The sequence below is a fragment of the Mustela putorius genome, unplaced genomic scaffold (assembly GCF_011764305.1).
Source record: "Mustela putorius furo isolate JIRA1106 unplaced genomic scaffold, ASM1176430v1.1 tig00000179_pilon_pilon_pilon, whole genome shotgun sequence".
Lineage (NCBI taxonomy): Eukaryota > Metazoa > Chordata > Mammalia > Carnivora > Mustelidae > Mustela > Mustela putorius.
In genome coordinates this window covers 7,509,892-7,533,502 of record NW_025421305.1, presented here as the reverse complement: position 1 = coordinate 7,533,502, position 23,611 = coordinate 7,509,892, and the positions used below count along the sequence as shown (strand labels likewise).

The 23,611-nt window shown below is 44.5% G+C and overlaps 1 protein-coding gene across 1 annotated transcript; it reads left to right on the top strand.

Annotated features, from left to right (window-relative positions):
- The first annotated feature begins 541 nt into the window (after positions 1-541).
- OLFM4 (olfactomedin 4) lies at positions 542-22,828 on the top strand. The gene is made up of 5 exons (XM_004759299.3): positions 542-749; positions 5,873-6,025; positions 11,882-12,094; positions 13,077-13,236; positions 20,733-22,828. The coding sequence occupies exons 1-5, from the start codon at positions 582-584 to the stop codon at positions 21,533-21,535; spliced, it is 1,497 nt and encodes a 498-aa protein (XP_004759356.1). The 5' UTR covers positions 542-581; the 3' UTR covers positions 21,536-22,828.
- Positions 22,829-23,611: the final 783 nt, after the last annotated feature.

The following is a 23,611-nucleotide window of genomic DNA, read 5'->3' as shown; positions in this document are numbered from 1 at the left end:
CCTCTGTGGGAGGTTTTTGAGAAAAAATTGTCCAGAAGCAGGCTCTATAAGGGGGCCATCAGAGACAGCTTGGGGAGTAGTAGCTAAAGAGGGAGTTACCCTGGGGAGATTCACAGTCTCTGAACTAGGTTCCCTAACTTTCTCTGGGAAACATCATTCAGTAAAATGGGAGGTGGGGGCAGGGGCCAGGGGAAAAATTAGAAACAGCTTCTGGGCAAAGGACTGAAGCTTGTTTTTCCCGCCTGGGACCTTTAAGCTCTAATTCATCCATAAAGATTGCTTTGAACCCATCTCTTTCAAGGAAGTTACAAGTTGGAAACCAGATATTGGGCATCAAAAAAACACATTTGAGTTAATATTTGACAGGAGATACCTAGGTCTATAGGCAGCTGCCAGAGTGGGGCTCAGTGACAAGGTGTGAAAGTGGCTCAGGTTCCTGGGTGTCCTGACCCTTCTGGGGTGGTCACATGCTCCCTGGCAGCTTCCTATTCCTGGAAACTATATGTGGGGAAATCCCCACTGGGCATTATAAGAAGCCCCTGGGCTCTGCAGAAGCCAGGGGCTCCAGTTAAGAGCACAAGATGACGTCAGGCCTCCTCTGCCTCCTAACCCTTCCATTCGTCCTTGGCCGGACCCCAGGGGATTTGGAGCCCCTGATCCCAAGCACCCCCTCCAGTCCTTTCCCCGACTCTGTGTTGAGATCCGGCTTCAACAACAGCTTTGGTCCCAGCCTTGGCTCCGTGTCTCAGGTGAGGATGCCCCACAGTCCAAGAGCTGTGTTCATTCCCTTCTTCTTGCTTTTTGGGGATCTGAATATAATTTCATGGATGGCCAGTCCCGAGTACTCTAACAGATTTAGAGCTCCCTTTGTTACCTGCTGGTGCCCCGGAAATGAATGAAAACCTGGGTAAAAGAATGAAATTGTTTGCCAGGGAGATGACATCTTGGTTCTTCCACTGGGGGCTTTAGGGAAAGAATCCAAACTTGAAAGAGGTTCTCAAACTTGGCTGCAACTTAGAATCAGAGGTTGGGGGTGAGGGTGAGAGGGGGACTCTAAAAATAGAGATGTCCAGGTTCTATCCTAGATGAGAACTCTTAGGGAAGGGGCCCTGCCAACAGAAGATACAGAAAAGTTACTCTGGTTTGCTGCCCACTGGGGACCCTGAGGACCATGGAGAATAGCCCCGAGGGAGTGAGAGCTACAGTGCTCCAGCTGGAGCCCTGAAGGTTTCTCTGAACCTAGTTTGTGGAGGAGGTGGATGACAGAAGTAGGGAAGGTCTTTAGGAAAGTGCTCTTATGTGTGGATATGTTCCCAGAAGAGTATTAAGTCTCTTCGATGTTCCCCATAGGGAATCATAAAAGCCATTTCCAAAACAACAGCAGTAACAATAAATAGGCAAAACAAAACATACAACAACAGCAAGAACCAAAGAATGTGCTGGAAAGGGACTGTCCCAACTAGGCCGCATTACTAGGCTGTGTCCTGAGCCTCATTCCTTGGGAGCTGAGACCTCTTTGTATCGTCTTTGAGTTGCTGGGAAGAGGCAGGGAGCTGTGAGACTTTGGGGTCGGGAGGCACATTTCCTCATTCCAGCTCATGTGGGCTCTGGGCCACTGTAGGAGCCCTGCTCTGTAAGACCCAGGCTTTCCTTGCTGCGGTGTGCCCTGGGATGGAGGAGCCTTAACTTCCCCAAAGGCTGTTCCTGTGCACTTTTATGATCTTTATTCACAGGTCAGGTTGCTGCTGACGTGCTTGAGTCTGAATGGAAGGGTCATTGGGAAAATGGGAGGAGAAGGCTTTTCTGAAATTTCCTTTTTGCCATCAGAGCAAAGGCAAAAGCAGTGCAATGCAGGGGTGTCTGGGTGGCCTGGTGCATTAAGCACCCAACTCTTGATTTCAGCTCAGTTCATGATCTTAGGGTCATGGGATGGGGTCCCTCATTCTTTTGGGGCTCCTCACTCAGTGGGGAGTCTGCTTGTCCCTCTCCCTCTGCCTTTCCTCCTGTGCACACGCGCTTTCTCTCTCTCAAATAAATAATAAATCTTAAGAATAAAAGAACAATGTGGGCAAAGGAAACTTGTTGATTAATGAATGGTTTGGGTAGGGCCCAGATAGAAACTGCCACAGCAATGTTCACTGAGTGCCTAATAAATGATGGGGCTCGCTTAGTACATAATATCATAGGATGTGTTATCTTATTTAATGAGCAGAGATACGTAAAATTAATGGTCTCATTTTAGAGATGTAGAGACAGAGGCTTAAAGAGGTGACATCAATGGTGTAAAGTCACTAAGCCAACAGATTACATAGCTCAGACTTAGTCTGCCCATCCTCTTCCCCATCTTTCCCTAGGCAGCCTTCTAGGTTTTGGGGCAGTGGAGAGTAGAGATAAAAGCTTATTTTGAAGAGGAGAATAGTTTGGGAATCACAGATATGCCCAGATAGTCTTCATAGCCAGAAATCAGATGCATTGTTTTATTCCATGATGCTAACAAGTAACTTCTGGGGACAATTCGAACTGGCTGACTTTGAAGAAAGAAGTTAATGATAAATAATTTATTTTGAAGCCTTCATCATCTATCAGAAACCAGCAGTTGGGGATGATGACCAGTTAAAATAAAAGAAAATATAATATAGGTCAAGAACCCAGGAAATCCAGTATGTCTGTTGTCTGGTAAAAAGATAACTATTTAAAAGTAGATAAGGACTAGTAGTTAAATTGTACTTAGAGGTTTTAATTTCCTTCCTGGTTTACTTATCTCCCTCTGGTGAGTCAGTATTACTACCCCAACTTCTTTTTTATAGCAGGCTAGGTGTCACTTCTACTATAAACCCAATTTTCTAGGGCTGGCTGTCAGCTTGATGAGCTCTTTGGAAAATGGTGGAAAACCCCTTTATAACTGTCATTGAGCAAGTTCCAAACGTATCATTTTCTGTACTTTGAAAATGTTGAGTACCATTATTTTATGCCTTGAATCTTTACAGGCACTTAGACCTGGCTGCTAATTAGAGCCAATTGCAACCTTAAATCACAAATGTGAGTCACACCTTCAGCTCCAGCACTCTGAGCGAGCGCTCCACATGCCTCAGATATCCTCCTACAAAGAAGGAGCCGATATCAGGGTCCTCGTTTCACAGACAAGAGAAGGCGCCATGCTTTGTTCTACACCGTGACTGGCAGAGTCAGAACACGAAGTCGTGTGCTTTTGTCATCAGGCTAAGGAGCTTGAGTTTGTTGAAAAGAGGACAGGAAGGCTCTCTTGTGACAATGGGCCCGATTCACTGGGCAGGAATTGGGTCTTAACTTGTCTCCCTAATGCCACAGCCTGGAGAGCTGTAGATACCAGTAAATGTTAATTGAACACATGCTGCATGAGACCCCATCAGTGTGAGGTGTCTTATAAGGTACAGAGGGTCCTATTTGTCCCCCACAAGGGAGATTGCAGACCCTCTCAAAGGCCAAGGGGACAAGAGCATGTTTGTGTCTCCCCTTCTTCCTGTTACACTCACGTAGAGTTTAAGCATTCGCTGCAAAGAGAGAGACCCGTCACCATTAGCTTCATTGTCTTTGAATGTGAGGAGCAGAAATATCTCTAATGGGAGACACTGATCAAACTTATGGACCATTTTGATGTCAGCTGCGCACGCTGGGCTGATGATAAGCAGGTTGGAAGCTGGGGAGTCCAGAGTGCTTGGACAGAGATGTTCAATAGAAGACAGTGGAATGGCTGTCAGCAGGGCTCATAATTATTTGCCTGCCTTTCAGGTGAACTTCAGGACTCAAAGTTGTTAGCTGGTGGTTTCTAGTTGATTGTCGAGAGACTGTTTTGATGATCTCCACTATTTTCTGATTTGACAGGGCTTTTCAGTGAACTCTAAGAGTGGTTCAACCCTGTCTTGTGCGGCTAATTAACCTCCCCTTGTCAAAATGCAACACAAGACATTTTTTTGAGGGTAGACAGTTGGTATAATAAGCTGGTTTTTTTGGAAGTTCACGCTATGTTGGTCCTCCTGTAAAAGCCTTGGTGTGCTTGAATGGGAGTCTTTCTAGTTTCGGTGGGAGTGATAAAGCTGCTTCCAAGGGAAGCTGGTCTGGCAGACTTCTGGGGTCGCTTGTCCAGGCCTTCTTCATCCTGGGCAAATACCCAGCCCTGGGTTCAGCATAAACCTGCTTGTCTCTCCTCCTAACTCCCCAATTCCTGTGGGTTTGGGACATGATTGGCAAAGGGAATTGAGACCAATGTCAAGAATTTACTTGGAATCTATATGTATATAAACATTGTGTGTGTGTGTGTTTGCTCATCCTAAAGAAGATTAGGTTAAATTGATAAGCAATTTAGTTGCAAAAAAGTCTGAATTAATTGGTCCAGAGGTCACTGACAGAATACGTCTTGATTATGGAAGCATCTAGATCCAGCTTGTTTGGAAATCACGGAGGTTGATACATACTAAATGCACAGAACACCCCGTCCCAGCTGCAGCCAGCTGACCTCCTAAACTTTGAGAGGTACGGCCTCATCTCTTCAATTTCTGTGAGCCATTGCTCTGCCCTTGGTAGTTTCAGAGACATTTCAGTCTCAGGTCCACAGGTGAGCTTTGGCCTGGCCATCAGATGAGATCATTGTAAAGCTCAGGCAGTCGGCTGCCAAGAGTTCCTCTGGAAGGCAACAGTCGTAATAAAAAAAAAAAAAATGTTAATCTTGCTGGGATCCCCTTGGGGAAGTTCAAAGGGGACAAAGGAAAAACAGGATCTTTCAAACCTGTCATTTTAAAATATGCAGCGGCACCAAAGTGTGAGCCTGAATATCTTAAAGAAACATCAAATATTTTAAAATGACTTTTCTGCAAGTGGTAAGCTGGAAAACTTAATTTTTTTTTGCACAAAACCTTCAAACTCCCACATTATTCAGTCTTTTAAAAATGGCTGGTTTGTTTCCATTTTGAAGCATGTTAATTATGTAACTCCTGGGTGAAGAGAGGATGTGAATTTTCACTGTATATTTTCTCTGTAACCCGTATCCATGATGGTTTTCCATATCCATGATACGGTTTTCCCATTCCATTCATTGGAAGGCATTGGGTTGGGGTTAGGGAAAAGAAAATGGGTGCATGGAAGGAAAGGGAAAGTGACATTGAGTGATCACCTACCTCATGCCACGGACTTGGTTTACATTACGTAGTCACTGTTGGGGATGTCACTGTGAAGCGGGTTATCTCTATTAGACAGCTGAGGAAAGCAAGAGGACTTACAGAGGGTTCGTGTCCACTAGGTGGTAGAATCGGAATTCAAATGTAGGTTGCCCATCAGTTCCTTCTCTCCCTTTCCTTATGTGGGAACAGTAATAGTTTTCTTGAAGCCTCCTCAAGAAAGGAGAATCTTCCTCTAGGTAGAGGAGTCTGACAGTGGCTTAGCCTGGCTGGTGGAGATGTGGCAGAACTAAGTATAATCACTGCCTGGGGAACATGGCAGTTTTAGCTTATGTCTCTGATCCTCTTCATTCATTCATTCATTTATTAAATATTTATTTATTTTAGAGAGAGAGTGAGCGTGAATGGGGAGAAGGGCAGACAGGTAGAGGGAGAGGGAGAGAGAGAATCTTAAGCAGACTCTCCACTGAGCATGAGCCTAGAGGGGCTCGATCTAACCCTGAGATCAGGGTTCTGCGATCAAGACTGAAATCAAGAGCTGAAATCAAGAGGCAGCCGCTTACCCGACTGCACCACCCAGGCACTCCGATTCAATTCATTTATGTATTGGACTCCACTTGCTTACCTCTGAGCACTCTTGACAGGCCTATTTCTGTCACTCCCGTTCTCAAAAAGCTCATTTCCCAGCTTATTACTGATGCTGAATTTATTCCCGTTTACAGTCGCTTTCCAATTTCGCCGGCTTCGAGGATGACCGTGGCACCTGCCAGTGCTCCGTGACCCTTCCAGACACCGCCTTTCCCGTGCAGAGAGTGGAACGCTTGGAAGTCACGGCTCACGTTCTCTCCCAGAAGTTCGAGAAAGAGCTTTCTAAAGTAAGCGTTGCTTTTCTTCCTCTTCCAACCAAATCTTGATAGGAACAAACCAACCAACAAAGCAAAACCCTTTTTATTGGGACTGGATAAGCAGCCTTCTTCATGGTGTCCAAACCAGCACGCTCGCCTCCTGTGGTGGCGTTAGCATTTCCTTTACCGTATGCCTGCGGAGCTCTTTAGAGCAGGAGAAATGAGGACACAGGAGGAAAATGGGCTGGAGACTGTGAATGCCACGGATAAACTCACCTCAGTATTTTGCACGTGTGGTTGGAAAGAAGCCCTGAGCTCTCCCTGTGAAACCCAACCCTGCAATTTTTATGTGGTTGTTGGTTCTGTTGTTTCTTCTTCCTTTTGGTCTTCTTCCTCGTCTTTCTTCCAGCTTTGCCTTGTCTTTCCTTCCCCTTCCCTGGTCTATCTTTTCTAATCTTTCTCCCTTTCCTTCCTATTTTTTTTTTTAAATCTTTGTTTACTTTTGGAAAGCTCCCACCTCCTTTTTTTCCCTCTTCCTTCTCCTCTTCCCCTCTTGGAAGCTTGTCCTCTTACCTTCCCATCTTTCTCCCTCTTTTCCTTTCTCTTTTTCTGATTTTCTCTTTCCAGTTCACTCTCTTCCCTCCCTTCTTCTGTCTCTCCTTCTAACTCTCTCTGTCTCTGTGTGTCTCTTTCTTATTCTCTCTCTTGTGTGTTATCTATCCTCTGTCGTCTCAGCTGGAACATTACATTAGATGTGTCTAGCATTAGACCGAAATAGAAGAGTTCTCTGGGAATTTGAGTCAGTTCTAAGAGGTCATGCAGCCTTGGGAAAAACCCTGACTCCAACCCCCCCTCCCCCATTACGACTTTTCTCTAGCCTGAGGAAGTCATCCCACAGGGTTTGCCTTTCTCTGAGCCGGCTGGAGCAATGTGACCTGGCATTCCAGTTTTGACCCCTTCTCCATTTTTAGTCAAGTTAAAAATCAATTAGAAAGGCTCCCATTTTCTGCACAGGTGAAGTCCAAGCTAGGCTATAATCACATTATACATTATTTAATACAACTCCATTAATTTACAAGGAGCTCTGGCTTTCCTACAAGATTCCAAATAAGTTTCCCTGAGAAATTTCAATGTAGCTCCCTTAACATCTAGCACAGTTATCCTTTCAGACAAAAATTATGATGAGGCTGAGACCCTGCTTTCAACCTGAATTGGTAGATAAATATTCTGTGTTTGAATGAATGTCCAGGAAAATGTGTTTGACTACACTAGGAACCTAGCTTCTTAAGAAATAAAATGTCCTTGAATTAATCAGCAGAAAAGGCACAGCACTAAATTATAAATTCTAGTCATTAATATTCATAGCCTTATTCCAGCATAATCAAGTACAGATAAGAAGTTATGCATAAAAACATAACAAGTGGAGGAAAATCCTAAGTAAAGATCTTTTCAGTTAGAGTCATTTGCTTTGAAATAGTGGAAGCTGCTGATTTGCATGTCTTCTTTGCTGGCAGGACCGTGAAGGGCAGTTTGGAACCCCATGCTGCTCCGGGAAGTGTGCGACCTGCTAGGGTGCAGAGTATGGGGACATTTCATTCCAGTCCTGTAAAGGGGGCAGGTGGCATCTGCCTTGCTAATAATTGGCTGGAAGGAAGTGCAGAGTAGGTGGGAGAACTTTTAAGTCTGAAAGCATAAGTAGCTGGACCTCAAGAAATCCGCGATTGCGGCCTAAGAAAGGAATTGACTTCCCTGTTGAGATTTGCATCCTAAGTTCTGCATGACGGATGATGGTAACAACAGTAAGAACTGCTGCCTCTTGTGCTTTTCCAGAGGCTTCTGGGTCTGCTCTACTCTCAAGAGACTCATTAAGGCAGATGGGTCAGTGTTCTTCCCATTTCAGAGATGGAAAAATGGAGGTTCATAAAGGTCAAGAGATGTAATTGGACAGGTCATCCCTCTCTTGGCTGGGTGAGGCAGCTCAGAAATTTGGGTCAGCAGAATCATCCCAGCTCCTTTTCTCTGGGCCGTGCCGTTACCAGCCTCCGAGAAGAGATGCGGGAAGTCAGTCATGCCTTCAATCCAGACTTATCTCTTCAGCAGAGGGCTTTTGAATTTGCAGGTGAATTATTACAGCTGTCCCTAAGTCGTCTTGAAAATCACCGTTTACCTGGAGGCCTGGAGGGAATGCCCGACTGGAAGCGCTGGCAGAAGGGGGTTTTGACTGCTTTGCATTGATGCATTATCTGTCAGTACACAGGGAAGACGGCGCTGCCTCTGCATAAGATGCTGAAAGCATTTTACACTCTTCTGTTGTTTATGATATGTCCTCTTGTGCTGGTACTCAAGACGGGGTGACACAAAAGGCAGCTCAGGATTTTCTTTCTACAGCCTTTGGGGCAATTTATTTAATAGGACACATTCGCTAGTGGATTCTCATGCGCAAGAAGGTTGAGGCAGTCTGGGAGACATTTAGGCAACTTAAAACGAACAACATTGATTGATTGAACAATGTCTTGTGTGGTGAAATATAAATAAAAAGGTCAGATGGAAAAAAACCCTGAAATCACTGTTTCTCTAATAATTGCTGCAGTTTATAGACATCCAGCAAGTGAGGCCCCTTTAAAAAAAAAAGACTTTATTATTTTTAAGTAATCTCTGTACCCAGTGTTGGGCTTGAACTTACAACCCTGAGATCGAGAGTTGCATGCTGTACTGACTGAGCCAGCCAGGTGGCCCTAAGTGAGGCTCTTAATATGCATTATCTCTACTCTTTCCAATATTCTTGTAAGCTTGATATCTTTACCTCCAGTTTATAGGATGGAATGTAGGCTTAGAGAAATTAAGTGATTTGCCTACTAAGTACTGAAGGCAGATTTGAGTTTAGGTGGCTCTAGCTCCAAGGTATCTCATATGTCTTCACCATCCACTCAAGCTCAACTAACTTTGTTAAAGATATATTAAAATAATGGTATGTTGCCAACTACATTTATTTATTTCAAATAATCTGGCCATAATTGTGACCACAGGTTTTGAGGCAGAAACATGAGCCAGACAGATTCTTTAGTCTAATAGCTGGCTGTGTGACATCCCTATCTATTATGAGACGACATTTACTGTGCAGAACAACAGACATCCTAAAGTGAACCCCCCCCAAAAAAGTTCAATTCTTAGAACTGACCAATGATGTAGTATATGCATCACAAACAAAAAAGCATGGAAGCTTGGAATGTTAGGTTGGTGGTCTGAGGGCAAGCACAGATGATCTTTAGCTCAGACTTGTAGTGATGAGGAGCTTGCAGTAAAGATGTTGACACACGGAGGTGTCCTCTTAGGCCTAGATCTGTAGTCTTGCTGCATATCTCTGGGCAAGTCGGGTTGCTTCTGCTGACATTGCACTTCCAGGGAGAACTGGATGCTCTCAGAATTGCCCATTGTCAACGCTAGAGAGGCATATATGTAAAGGAGAGTTTGTGTGAACAATCTACTGAAGTCAAGAAAGTCCTCAAATTCCCTCCTGCCTTCTAAAAAATGTTTTTAGAGAGTGCACGCACGTGCCCAAGCGGTAGGGGGGTGGCAGGGAAGGAGAGGCAGAAGGAGAGGGAGAGAGAATCTCAAGCAGGCTCGGGCTCCATGCTCAGCATGGAGCTGGGCCGGGAACTTAATCTCACCACGCTGAGATCAGGACCTGAGCCAAAATCAAGAGTCAGATGCTTACCCAAATGAGCTATCCAGGTGCCGCTCCCTTCTGCCTTCTTAGAACTCCGTGGAAGATTCTGATTTTCCTAAACATCAACCATCTTTCCTTTAAATATCAGCAGAAGGAACCTCAAATTTTCTCTCAAAAAGATCTGTAGAGACCTCATTTTGTGGCTGAACAAGGGCAGGCATGCCACGCATTCTCATAGGTGGCAAACTCTAGGTTATGCCTTGGTTTTCAGCGAGAATCTAGGAGAGCCACATTTTATTTAGCAGAGATGACAGTTGGATCACTCGTTTCTGTAGAACAACAGCTGTGATGTGCCACCAACATGTTCCAGGAAAGCAGAGGGTGTTTCATGTGTTCCAAGAGCTGGCAAGGCCAAATGCCAACAAGAATACTCATTTCGCAAACTTCCATTTCTGCAGTGGATTGGTGCTTTATTATTATTATTACTATTATTATTATCACAGGCAAGGTTTTATACTTGATTTTTATAGAAATTAAAACCTGGCTACCTTGTATTTGCATTTATACTTTTGAGAGGGGGTACTCGTTAGGAGATATATATATATATATACATATATGTATATATATATATATATTTTTTTTTCCTAACCTCCTTATCCACCAAAATGTCACCAGCCTTATCAGCCTCTGAGTGATGGCACAGCGGATGTCAGTGAGCATCAGTTGCCCAAGGAAATACACTCGCAGTGCCAAGGGCTGCATTTTCAACTTTCATTAAAATCCTCTTTGCCTGAAGCCGTAGCCCTTGAGGTCTGTGGCCTATGAGTCTGCTCTAATTTGCACAGTGGGGTTAAGTGGAAGGGCTAAAATGACAGAAGTTAGGGCTGCCTTTGGTATTAGGAAGATTATAGGCCAACATCTGGCTCAGAATTCATCCAGGCCCCACGGATCAGCTACTTGACATTAGGACAGTTTGGGGAAAAGTATCACTTATGTTCATATTTTTAAAAAGAATGTAAAACTAGCAACTTTTAATGAGCAGGTCCTTAAAAAAAGGCAAGGCATTTCTTTCAGAGATCAGATACAAAAAAGAACCACCAAATGTGTTTATTGGAAAATCCATTTGGAGATTCCAATTATACACTAAACCACAAGGGAATTTTTGCAAGTATTTTAACTTAACGATCAGACATTCAAATATATGCGACAAACGTGTAAAGGTCTGATTGCAATAATCAGTTCTTGGAATAAATGTAGGTGCGTTTAATGGAATGTGCACTTGACAGTTGCATATACACTCATGTATTATAGAGTAAAGTTGGGTCTTTATGCCACTTTGTGAAAGGTAGAGGGGCTCAAAACTCAATGCATGTGGCAGTGAGAGAAGGAATTCTACTTAGTGCATTTCTCCCTCTTCTAGAAAATATTTAAATTTAGAGCAGTGTTTCTAGATGGAGGGAGGGGGTTGTTGTTGGTGGTGATTTTGCTCCCAGGGAACATTAACAATGTCTGGAACATTTTTGGTTGTCACAGCTGAATGGTCTATGGGTGTTACTGGCATCTAGAGGCCAGGAAGCTGCACCTCCCCAACCCCTGACGAAAGAATGGTCAGCCTAAAATATCAACAATGCTGAGGTTGGGAAACCCTGATTTAGACACAGTGTATGCATTGAGGGCCTGGTTGAAACCAATTTAGTCTGGAGACCTAATATCTTCAAACATTAAAATGGAAATTAAAATATACTTGTGCATGATGACTCTGAAGCTAAATTATATTTGGTCTAGGCTAGTGCAAAATCCACCCCACCAATTGTAATAAATTTTTTTTGTTTGTTTGCTTTAGGTAGACTAAAAAAACCCTACTCAAATATATTTTTGATCCATTTCTTTACCAAAAAAGGAAAAGAAAAAGATTGTCAGCAATCAGATAGTCCCCAGGAGCTTGGCAGTGGAGGAAGACTGCATGGTATCACTTTGGGAATTGACTTAGCTTTTTTTTTTTTTTTTTTTTTAGAGATTTTATTTATTTATTTGGCAGAGAGGGATCACAAGTAGATAGAGAGGTAGGCGGCGGGGGGGGGGCAGGCTCCCTGCTGAGCAGAGAGCCCGATGCAGGACTCGATCCCAGGACTCCGAGATCATGACCTGAGCTGAAGGCAGCGGCTTAACCCACTGAGCCACCCAGGTGCCCTTGACTTAGCTTTTTGATTCCCTTTTAGGTGAGGGAGTATGTCCAGTTAATCAGCGTGTATGAAAAGAAGCTCTCCAACCTAACCATCCGAGTAGAGATCATGGAAAAGGATACCATTTCTTACACCGAACTGGACTTCGAGCTGATCAAGATAGAAGTGAAGGAGATGGAGAAACTGATCACACAGCTGAAGGGCAGCGTTGTTGGAAGTACAACTGTGGTCAACCAGCTGGAAGTGGAGGTAAGGCGTGAGCCCCTTTCTGAGAGCTTTAATAATAAGTTCTCCTCAGTGGGCAGGTGCTGGGACCAGGTCACAGCTCTCTTCTGACTTCCAGTTCTGCACTTTTGCCTGACCACATGGCATGTTCCGTGTTCTGCTTTCCGTGGACATCTGTCTTTGAACCTAAGCTCAGCGTGATGGGACCATATTCACTGAGGAGCAGGTGTCATCCAGTCGTCCTGCCCCAGAACCAAGTGGCCTTTAAACGTCTCTAGGAAGGAGATGCTATAATTCTGAACAACTCCATGGCCAGGTTAGATCAGGTGCCTTCTCTGTTCTGGATGTATGCTCATGGGCCTAGAAAACCACAGTTTACCTGATTTTGGACTTGCTTGGTCTATTTCTCCTCTTGAATGATCATGTGATCCTTGATCCCTCTTGGAACCCTTCTTCACATACTGGCAACCCTCCTTAAAGGAGTCTCTTGTGAGTATGTTTTGGTGAAGCCTTTATTCTCCATGGATAAAGACCATCGCATTAATGTTTTGGCTGAGTAATTCACATCAGTGAAAATTTACTAGAGCGGTCATGACATGAGCTACAATTGAGAATTCTAGTTACATATTTCAGACTTGAAGATTTCTCTGGCACTCACCATTCATTAGAAACTTAATTATAATACAACATGAGTAAACACGAGTTTATAGGGAAGGTTATTAGAAACGAACTTTAATGGACCTCTCTGGATGCTTAGACTGAGCCTGTGCTCTATTATTAAATCTGTTAAAATCTTTGCCATTTTCTTCTTGTCACACACATCTGCCTGAGATGTGACAGGCGTTCACGCTAAACCATAAAATGTATTCTTCCAAATGAAACCATTCAGGAGAATCTCGGGTGTATTCTCTAGCAATGTTTCACTAAGTGACAAATTCCGCCCTGGAATGTTTATGAAAGAAATTGCACAATAATATAAAGTCGCTCTGAATTTTTATTTCCTTAGATAAGGAATATGACTCTCCTGGTAGAGAAGCTGGAGACGCTAGACAAAAACAACGTCCTTGCCATTCGCCGGGAAATCCTGGCTCTCAAGACCAGGCTGAAGGAATGCGAAGCCTCTAAAGGTGAAAATGTTCCTGCCGCCCCGCCTCCTCCTGCCCCTGGTAAGCATGAGTTGAGCCTGGCCCAGTTAGGAGCTAAGAGCGGGGCGGAGCAGGGATCTGGGATGGCAGTGGGGAAGAGAGGACGGGCTGGTGGCGGCTCTGAGCTTCCTCTTCCGTGCTTGGAAATCTCTCCTTTAGTAGCTCCACTTGCCATCACGTTCCGGGGCTCATAGAGGAAAAGCACCGACAATGAGTTGATTTAAGACAAGAGCCACACATTCCACGTGTCCGCTTTATGTTTGCTAACGAGAAAACCATTTCTGTGGTGATGGAGCTGTCGTCGGCGGGGCTGGGTGAGAGCTTCTGGAATCTGCGTGGCATCCGTGCCGCGCTGTGTGATTGGCTCCTGTGGCTGATGACCTGGGGTATGCCTTCCTCCTTTCCTTCCCTCCCTGCTTCCATCTTTTATTTTTCCTTTATGCTTTCCTTAAATCCACCTGCTGTTTAGCATGTCTTGGGATTGAGGGAGGCCTTAGGACTTGCAGGTGTGGCGGGCCATCCCTCCCGGACGTGAGTTCCCAGAGGGTGGGGATGGCCTCTCAGTCTCTAATGATTATCCTTGGGGTTAGGTGGAGCCTAGAAAGGGTGCTCTGTAATACTTCCAGGAATGGAGGCCATAGAGTGTAGGGGTCAGGAGTATGGCTCTAGGACCCCAAAAACCTGAGCTTCCCAGCTATAAGATCTTTCATCTCATCACTGATAAAACGGGAGGAGCATACCACCTTGCAGGGTAGTCATGGGGCTTAATGAAACCAGTCTTGGGAAGCATGGAGCTCTACGACGGGCACTTATGCCTTGGAATGGGTTACCATGATTAATGATGATAATCGAAGTGGAAACCTTGCTGGGGACAGGAGTGGTGCGGGTCCTGGGGTGCTTTGGCACACCCTCCAGGGGAGCGGAAGCCTGCCTCTCGGCCCCTCAGCTACAGCCCTGGCCTGGAGAAGCCCGCTCTGCGGGTCATGAGCGCCTCTGCCTGGAAGGGGCCTGTACCTTCTTATCCCGTCATCATCCAGCTCTTGTCCTTTTCATTAATTCCTCTTCCCACTACCTGTATCCTCTTAGGCTGTGTGTTTCTGGGTCCCCATCAATGTCACTGGTTTCTTTAAGGCTTTCTGAGACACGGCCATCGTCATAAGCCTCTTGGTGGTGTTCAGGAGACCGATGCTTCCCTCTGCTTTGCTGTAGGTCTGTCACAGTAGGACGTACAGAGGAGGTTCAGGACGAAGGCCGAGCCTCGGCCTCCTTAACAAGCTACGGTTAAATTCGGTCTGGGATCAGCCGTCTCAGTGTGTGCTGAAAATGGGAGCTTATTCTGCGGGGCCACACAGCGCTCGGTGAGGCCAGGGGCAAAGCAGCGACAAACCCTAATAACACCTGAGCAAGGCTTTCTCCCTTTCACCCTTCCGTCCCGTCCTGCCCTTCCTTCCTTCCTCCCTCCGTCTTCCGTTCTTTCCTCTCCCGTCTTCCGGCTTCCTTTCTCCCCCTTCTTTCTTCTCCCCCCCTTCTCTCTTTCTTTCCCTCCCTTCTTCCTTCCTTCCCTCCTTCCTTCCTTCCTTCCTTCCTTCCTTCCTTCCTTCCTTTTTTTCTCCACAGCAGATTTTCCTCATGGCATAGATGTTTCCAGCACAGTTTTCTCTGTATTCCTTAGAGTGAAGACATTTTAGAACGGAAAGGGACATTCAGAGCAACCTGGCTCAGGTCCCTCGTGTCTCCGGAAGAGGGGACTTAGGTGGTGAGGATGCTGCTTTGCCGAGGCCACACAGGTGGTTAGCGGCAGAACTGAGGCGGACATGTAGTGCCCCTTGCTCTGTCGCCATCAAAGGACCTAACGTGTCCAATGGCAGTAACTCAAGGGTGGCAGTGGGAGACAAAGTACACTGTTTGGTATATCTAAGGAGGACAGCGAGTGAGTCTGTTAGATTATTTTTGTTAGATTTTTTTTTTTTTCTAGAACTTTCCCCTAGGTCCTCACACTTAGACTTTTGTGGGCCATCCCAGCCCAGCGGTGTTGTTTAAGCAAATTGGACCCAGATTTCTTCTCACTTTCCCACAACCTTGGTAGTACCTGGATCTCAGCCAAGCCACTTGGCCCTCCTCCAGCTTTGTTCATATCATATTTATGATGTTTATATTAAACTGACTTTTTGTCATGTTTTCAAATCAATTTCTTTTTACTTGCTCTCTTTCTGTTTAGATTGGTTGATAATGCAGAATTGGAAACTCCCTAGGCACCACAAAGTTGTGAGCCTGTGGAGACTTTAATTAAAGTTACTCACTATTATGGGACTTTAAAATCTGGCCTGTCTGCTTTTTTTCACTGCAGAGTTGCACAGAACAAAAGGCTGCGCGCAAATCGCAGCTATAAAGCAACTCCGAGTTCTCTGGGCCCCTCCCCTGCAGTCGCTGCGTGCTTCCCCCATGGTCAGCTCGACTTAGAACCAGCACATGGAGTTAGGGCTCGATAAAACATGCTTTCTATTCGGTTTATGCCGCAAATGCCATCCTTTTCTGCTTCATTTCATAGAACTTTCTAATCTAAAATAATTGGCCTTCTGCTCATTAGCTTTTTTTTCCCTGAAAACAACTGACTCTTTTTCTGATCTCCTCCTGACTCTAAATGATGGAAGATAGGCAAATGTACGCACTCCCTCTGGGGTGGACCGTCATCGTGCTTGGCAGTGACACCGCGTTCTGTGCTGACCCATAGAGGCGCTCCGTGAATGGTTGATGGAGGATATGGGGTGACCTGCTCAAATCCCAAGCCTTAGGAGAAGCAGAGTGTTGGGTTGTATATATCCAATAATTCAGAGTTAATTTGGTCTTAATTATTTTATGATTATGACCAGGTTAATTACCTAAAATGATCACAAGTGAATTGTATTCTCCTCTTCACTCAACACTCAGTTGTCCAGATTGGAGATTGCACTCACAGATTCCAGATTAAGTTTCCTCTGCATATAGTTTTTGGTGTAGTGAATTGTATTCTCCTCTTCACTCAACACTCAGTTGTCCAGATCGGAGATTGCACTCACAGATTCCAGATTAAGTTTCCTCTGCATATAGTCTTTGGTATAAAGAAAAATGCTACGAACCATAAGACTTTTTTTTTTTTGGTAGTAAAAATTTTAATCAGATAAACTAAAATTTCTTTATGGGTTGTAATTCTGGAGTTTGGCACCGAGCTGCTAACCTTTTTTTACCCAACCTTCAAAATTGGGCAAGAAATTTGAATTCCCATTTGTTGATGCAAATTAAAAACTCTCTGCTACCTCACACACACAAATACAACCATGAAGCTTTAAAAAAAAGCCAAGTCAGGGAATGTGACAGTCTTACCTTGTGGCTTCCCAGGGTATTTTCAGAATACCATGGCCAGATCTAATGAATTACGTGAGGAGGAGATTACCAACCAAGGCTACCCTTGTGTGGAGGGTTCCTTGTATTATGTTCTGTGGAGTGGATACAAGGCTTTTTGAAAAACTAAGATATGTAGCACAGTAGAAGTCTGGGGTTTTATAAATACAGTAAGCTGGGTTTGGGAGATTTGACCAGTCTTTCCTTCCCTTATTTCACAATCCTAATTTGGTGCCCCTACATGGCTGGTCCTGTTTGGGGAACCAGGGTTATCAGGATGGCTCCAGAAACCTCCAGAAACCAGTCTGTAGAAAGGGAGACAGGCAGGTGAACCTTCAGTTCCAGTGTCGTGTGATTATTATTATTATTTTTTTTTAAAGATTTTATTTATTTATTTGACAGAGAGAAATCACAAGTAGGCAGAGAGGCAGGCAGAGAGAGAGAGAGGGAAGCAGGCTCCCTGCCGAGCAGAGAGCCCGATGCGGGACTCGATCCCAGGACCCTGAGATCATGACCTGAGCCGAAGGCAGCGGCTTAACCCACTGAGCCACCCAGGCGCCTGTCGTGTGATTATAATGCTGATGGTTACCAGTTATTGACTTACCGTACACGAGTTCTCACTCTTCTTATCAGTTACAGAGGAGGTATTAGGGTTTGTTTGTTTCTTTTTAACATAAGGAAGTTAATGCTCAGAAGGTTATATATAACCAGTAAGTACTGGAGTCGGGATTTGACTTGGAATCTATCTGCCAATATTTCACTCTACCAGGCTGCCTTCCATAGATGGTCTGATAGCGAGGTGCACCTGTGATTCCCAGAGTAACAGGAAAGTTCTGACAACTCACCAACCTGATTAACACCAGGTTATCTTGGCTTCCTTGCTTGTGGGGTAGCTGAAAGGGTGTTTTTACTCTTGTTTCTGTGGCATGTTCTTTTCTACCAGAAAATGCAGAATAATTCATTGGTCTCTTACATTCTTGGTTTATGGGTGGGCATGGGTGGTTGTCCCAGGGTCAGGGGAAACTTGTGATGGTTGAGGAAGGGAATGAAGTACCCCTAAGGCCTTAAAATGAAGGTGGGGGGGAGGGTAAGAGTTAGGGAGGGTTGGGAAAAGCTTGGCATAGATGGGGTGAAGACAGTGGAGGCTCCTGCTGGGCTGGATGAGCAGTGGGCATCCGGCTGGCTGTCAGTTTCAGTAGTGTTTCCAGGATGGCTTGCTGCCAGGAGTCGAGGAAGCCCACCATGGCCTTTTCTCTGGTCTGTCACTGCTGTGGTCACATCTGTAGCATTGGCAGCGCTGCTCAGTTCTCCTTTCTTTTTCCACTTCCTTTGACCATAGCCAGAGCCCTAAAAATGGTCCAGAAGACATCGAGAAGAGGGGTATGACAAAGGACAGGAGAGTGTTTAGGAATGGTTGGAGGGGCACCTGGGTGGCACAGTGGGTTAAAGCCTCTTCCTTCGGCTCTGGTCATGGTCTCAGGGTCCTGGGATCGAGCCCTGCATCGGGCTCTCTGCTCAGTGGGAATCCTGCTTCTGTCTCTCTCTGCCAGCCTTTCTGCCTGCTTGTGATCTCTGTCTGTCAGATAAATAAATAAAATATTAAAAAAAAAAAAAGAATGTTTAGGAATGGTTGGAAAGTAAGAAACAGAGATTGTGGTTTTAAGAGTTTTGGGATTTATACCAGGTACAATTTTTGATTTCCTGGTCGGTGTGGAAGATGATGAACCATTATTATTATTATTATTAATGGCAGTAGAAGTAGTCATTTTTTAAAAGATTTACTCATTTATTTGACAGACCGAGATCACAAGTAGGCAGAGAGGCAGGCAGAGACAGAGGAGGAAGCAGGCTCCCTGCTGAGCTGAGAGCCCGATTCATGGCTCGATCCCAGGACCCTGGGATCATGACCTGAGCCGAAGGCAGAGGCTTTAACCCACTGAGCCACCCAGGTGCCCCAGAAGTAGTCATTTTTAAAAGAAGTTTATTTTGGTTCCTTTATATCTAAGGATTTCCACATCCAAGGCAGAACAGTTTATGATCTTTAACCCCTTGCTAATGCTTAGATATGTTTATGTATCGTAACTTTCCCTTAAGTATTTTGTTGCTATTGTTTTGGGATACTTTCTTTCCAGGAAAGCAAGATTCAATTAAGCAAACAATTCCTAAGTCTTCCAACCTGCAAGAAAAAACATGATTTTCTTTCATTTCCTCAGAGTGAAATGTAGTTAAATAAATAAGTTCTTGGGAAGACATTTTAACTAGAAAATTCAGTTTGTAGCATATGGAAACTCAAACAGTTTTTGTTATCATTAAACTGAACACACCGCTAACTTTATTTTAATAATTCATGCATTGTTTCATAAACAAAAGCAAACAAGCATTCATCTGAGAGATCACTTTTAGGAGAAGAAATAATAATTTATAATTTTATTTATTATTTCTTTGGTAGAGAGCAATCTCTTGGCTGAACACACGTTGCTTTTTTATTTATGAAATGGTGCATGCATTATTAAAATAAACCTGTGACTGTGTTCTGCTTAATGATATGCAAAATTTTTTGAGGTTGGGTACAGAATGGTTTCATTTCTCTACCTGTTGTATGGTTGGCTGGCTTTCCCACCAACTGCGGATTTATGAGAGCATTTAAGGAGCATATATGTAATTCTGGGACCAAAAAGCCCCAGCAGATTGGAAAAGTAAAAGCAGGGTTTCTAGTAATGGTTTCACCTCTGAGCAGTCCTTGAGTAAGGAGGGGAGAAGAGGGGGACATTTAGCAAGGAGAGAAATGGGTCTTTCCATATCGGTCAGAGGCACAGACTTACAGGCAAAGCTTTGCTCCCCCTTCACCAGCCCTTCTCCCCGCCCCCCTGTGATAAATCAGGTAATTCTTTGGAGCTCTGCTTTTGGTTCCAGCTCCCACCATGTGCTCTCCACGGCTCCCTGATTCCCTCCCAGCATTCAAAGCCAGATCGAGTGATTCAGGCTCTGTTCCTCCTTCCCTCACCTGCTCTGCTCCAGGCAGTCGGATGAGGGAAAATGACCTCGAATGTACTTGAAGTTGAATTTTCTTTGTCATCCCAGAAACAATGTTACCTGTTTGTAAAGGGTATTTATTAAGATCCCAGAAACTGCGTGTTCAACTCTGGATAGTTATTATAAAAATCCTGGAGGAATTTTATTTTGTTTTTGTAGCTCAGAAACAGTTTGGCTTGGTAGGCATCACAGAGTGCAGTGTGAAAGCCCAGTTGCCCAGCCCGGGTCGCTCGCTGGTGTTATAGGGAAGGCAGATTTAGGGCCCCAGTGAGTCTGGTCCCACGGCGGTGTCCGACGGGGAAAGGTGAAGTCCTTGCCTGGCATTCTGTGGCCCAGTAGGATATGTGGTATGAACAGCAAACCTGCCTTACCACTCAGCAAGATGTTGCCACTATGTAGTGGGTTCTGCCTTGGGCACAGAGCAGGCGATATTGCCCCAAAATTACTTCCACGGCTTCTCAAGGCTGAAATCCCGCCATGACAGGACGATCGTTTTTGTGTCTTTAGAGCCCAGACTTCCTCTTCTGAGATTGGCTTGGGGGAACACTGGCATCCCCTGTAGTTATGTACTCCCTGGGGTTCCAGGGAGGGGCAGAAAGGTGAAGGGCATGGGCACTTGCCTAAGACAGTCTCCTCCTTTATCACAATTGTCCTTGATCCTGGGGGCATAGAAGGCTTTATGGGAAAAAAGGTAGGGTCTGGGATGACCTTGCTTTCTTGATTGCTCTGTAAGAAAGATGTAATTTTAAAAAAAAATTGCAAAATGCTTTCTGATAGAAGACAATCTACTAAATCCATCAAGTCCTCCTTTCCTCTTTCTGGGCCCTCAAACCTTTTTAGTACAGCTCTTGGCCGCTTCAGCATCCCCATTTCCAAACTGAAAGCCCGCTCATGGGAACAGAAGGCGGTTTTCTCCAGAGCCCACAGCGGGTTTGTGTTGAGACCGACACCGAGAGGGTTTTGGCTCTTCTCCCTCAGAACCACTGTCATCACTCAACCTTGACAAGAAGAATCTTTATGGATTCCTTTTGTTCTTAGGGTATGAAACCATTTGTGTCTTATTCGTTTTTCTCTAAGAATGCCCTTTCCTGTTCTTGTTTGTACAGGGAGCTGTGGGCACGGCGGTGTGGCGAATATCAGCAAGCCAAGTGTTGTTCAGCTCAACTGGAGAGGGTTTTCCTATAAGTATGGTGCCTGGGGTCGGGATTACTCTCCCCAGCATCCAGAAGGGGGGCTGTACTGGGTGGCCCCTTTGAATACAGATGGGAGACTTCTGGAGTATTACAGACTCCACAATACACTGGATGATTTGCTCTTGTACACAAATGCCCGAGATCAGCGGCTCGTCTATGGCCAAGGCGCTGGTATCGTGGTTTATAACAACTACATGTACGTCAACTGGTACAACACCAGAAACATTGCCAAAATTAACCTGAATAACAACAGGGCTGAAGTGACTCAGACTCTCCCCGATGCTGCCTATAATAACCGCTTTTCGTATGCTAATGTTGATTGGCAAGATATTGACTTGGCTGTGGATGAGAATGGCTTGTGGGTGATTTATTCAACTGAAGCCAGCACCGGTAACATGGTGATTAGTCAGCTCAACGACACCACACTCGTGGTGCTGAACACTTGGTACACCAGGCAGTATAAGCCATCTGTCTCCAATGCCTTCATGGTATGTGGGGTTCTGTATGCCACCCGCACTCTGAACACCAGAGAAGAAGAGATTTTCTACTACTATGACACAAACACAGGCAAAGAGGGCAGGCTAGGTATTACCTTGCGTAAGGTGCAGGAAAGAATCCAGAGCATTAACTATCACCCTTTTGAGCAGAAACTTTTTGTCTATAATGATGGTTACCTTCTGAATTATGATCTGATCTTTAACCGGGAACCCAAGTAAATGGGTGAGGTTGAGAGAGGCAGAGAATGTTCTTTAAAAAAAAAAAAAAAATGGTCTTTTTCACTTATTTAGCTATCTGCAGGGGGATTTGGAAGTGTGTTTGCTTAGTAGTGATATTTGGGAGAATAGTTCTATCACGCTGGAGTCTTGGGATATTTGCCCTGGTCTGATGAGCTCTTTTGAAAGCTGTCTGCCTCCAGAGGTACATTTCCCTACTGGAAAGAAGTTCATTCCAGGGTGGTTGCGAGTGGGGAGGTATAGGGGTAGTGTGGGTCCCAGGAAGGTGTCAGTAGTCCAGGCAGCATCTGGAAAGGAAGGAACTCGAAGAGAACTCTGCCTGGCTTTTGGGGATTCTTTGTCCCAACATGTCTCAATGATCAGTTCTGCCCCATGTAGCCAGGCTAATTCATCCGTACTTGGAAGAAACCTGGGCTCACTTAGGCAGATGGATACCTGGAGCTCCTTGAGGGATCGAATCTCCATCTTTGTTTTTCTTCCTAACACCTGGAACGACGTTTTATATAGAGCAGATTATAAAACAACGTTTTATATAGAGCATGCTTATATTATATCTGTAAAACACTTAGAGTTTTCTAAAGAAAGGCTCTTTTATGCATTAGGTTGAACACTGTAAATCAGTCCCAGCTGGACCTACAGATGAGGCTCTAGATTTTTCTCTGCTCCCTCTGTCCACCTAGGTCAGAGTCAGGAGAGCCTTCCTACCTCATAACTTCATTCCAAAGGCAGCTCAGAAGATTAGAACCAAACTTCCCAGTTGATTCCCACCACCCCCATCCCCCACTCTCCCCATTCCCTACTTCCTGCTTTTTATGAAAATTAACCATTTTTTTATGGCATGGATATAAGAAAAACAAAATCATGGTTTTTTGTCTCTTCATGAAGTTTCATTTCCATGACTCTAAGACTGTAGGAAGATCACATGGCAGATGAAATAATAGCATATGTGGTTATATCCGAAAGCCCTTGGAGCATATGTGACACTTGTATTAAGTCATATCAATTGTTCCATGCAATTTTTGTCTTTGTTTAAGCCTGGAAGCTGTGAGAAAATGAAGTTTTTTGAGGAAGAAATATTAAAAAAGAACAAACACTGATAGTATCTAGCAAACCAGTACAGTTTGAGAACCTTCCAGGTGTCTGTGCTTCTGTGCATTTGGGTGGGTTTATCATCCAGTCTTGGTCGCTTTCCTTCGATTTTCACGAGTCCAGTCTATTCTTCAATGCTGTAATCATCCCCTTTTGATAAACGATTAAAGTGTATTTTGGTAAAAATGTTGTCTTTTGTGTTGTTTTAAACTCTTCTGTTTTTATTATGATAAAACCCCTACTAGGGTAGTCTCTACCTTGCTGTGAGATGCAGTGTGGCTGCCTAGAGACAGCAATGCCCAGGAGATCACACACCTTACAGCAAAGAGCATCAGGAGCTTTTAAAGGAGTCCAGAGGCAGGGCTGGCTCTTTAGTTTTCATTTTCCTTTAAAATCTGTTCTTTCTGGCAGCTATTTTTTGTATGAGACTGCACTCTTTTCTTTTGGGATATGACCTTATGTACTTATTAATTTGCATGACTGATCTGATTATTTCCAATGTTAGACTGTATTTGTGTGGCTTATGTTCCTTTTCCAACTGAGCTATTAACATGGGTCAGAAGCCTCCAGATCTTCCCCAAACAGAAGGTCTTGGACAGAAAGCAAAGGGACTAACGGGGCTGTACTAGAGAGATAGATACCTTTACCAAAGAGAATGCATAGGGGGACAGGTGACCTAGAGCTGGAACGATAGACAGACGAGGCTAGTGTAGTTAGTCTTACAGTAACGCTCATTGCTAATGCATGCCACACTTCTTGAGGTAGGCGGGAGCTGCGTATTTAGTATTTTCAGCGGTATTATTATGTATTTTCCAGGCTGACCATAGAGACAGGTATGGCCTTCAAAATGCAACGAGATACGAAGATAAAGACGGGTATGTCATGTGAGATACAAGTTAAAACAGTGATGTTATATTAATCTGGCTCTGGGCAGTTTTCCAGATGAACATTTCTATCACATACACAGTC

Bases quoted from the DNA above. Each gene is read 5' to 3' on its own strand.
- OLFM4 (XM_004759299.3), top strand. From the start codon at position 582: ATGACGTCAGGCCTCCTCTGCCTCCTAACCCTTCCATTCGTCCTTGGC. The intron at 750-5,872 runs GTGAGGATGCCC...TCCCGTTTACAG, and splicing joins GCCTTGGCTCCGTGTCTCAG to TCGCTTTCCAATTTCGCCGG. The intron at 13,237-20,732 runs GTAAGCATGAGT...TTGTTTGTACAG, and splicing joins CCCGCCTCCTCCTGCCCCTG to GGAGCTGTGGGCACGGCGGT.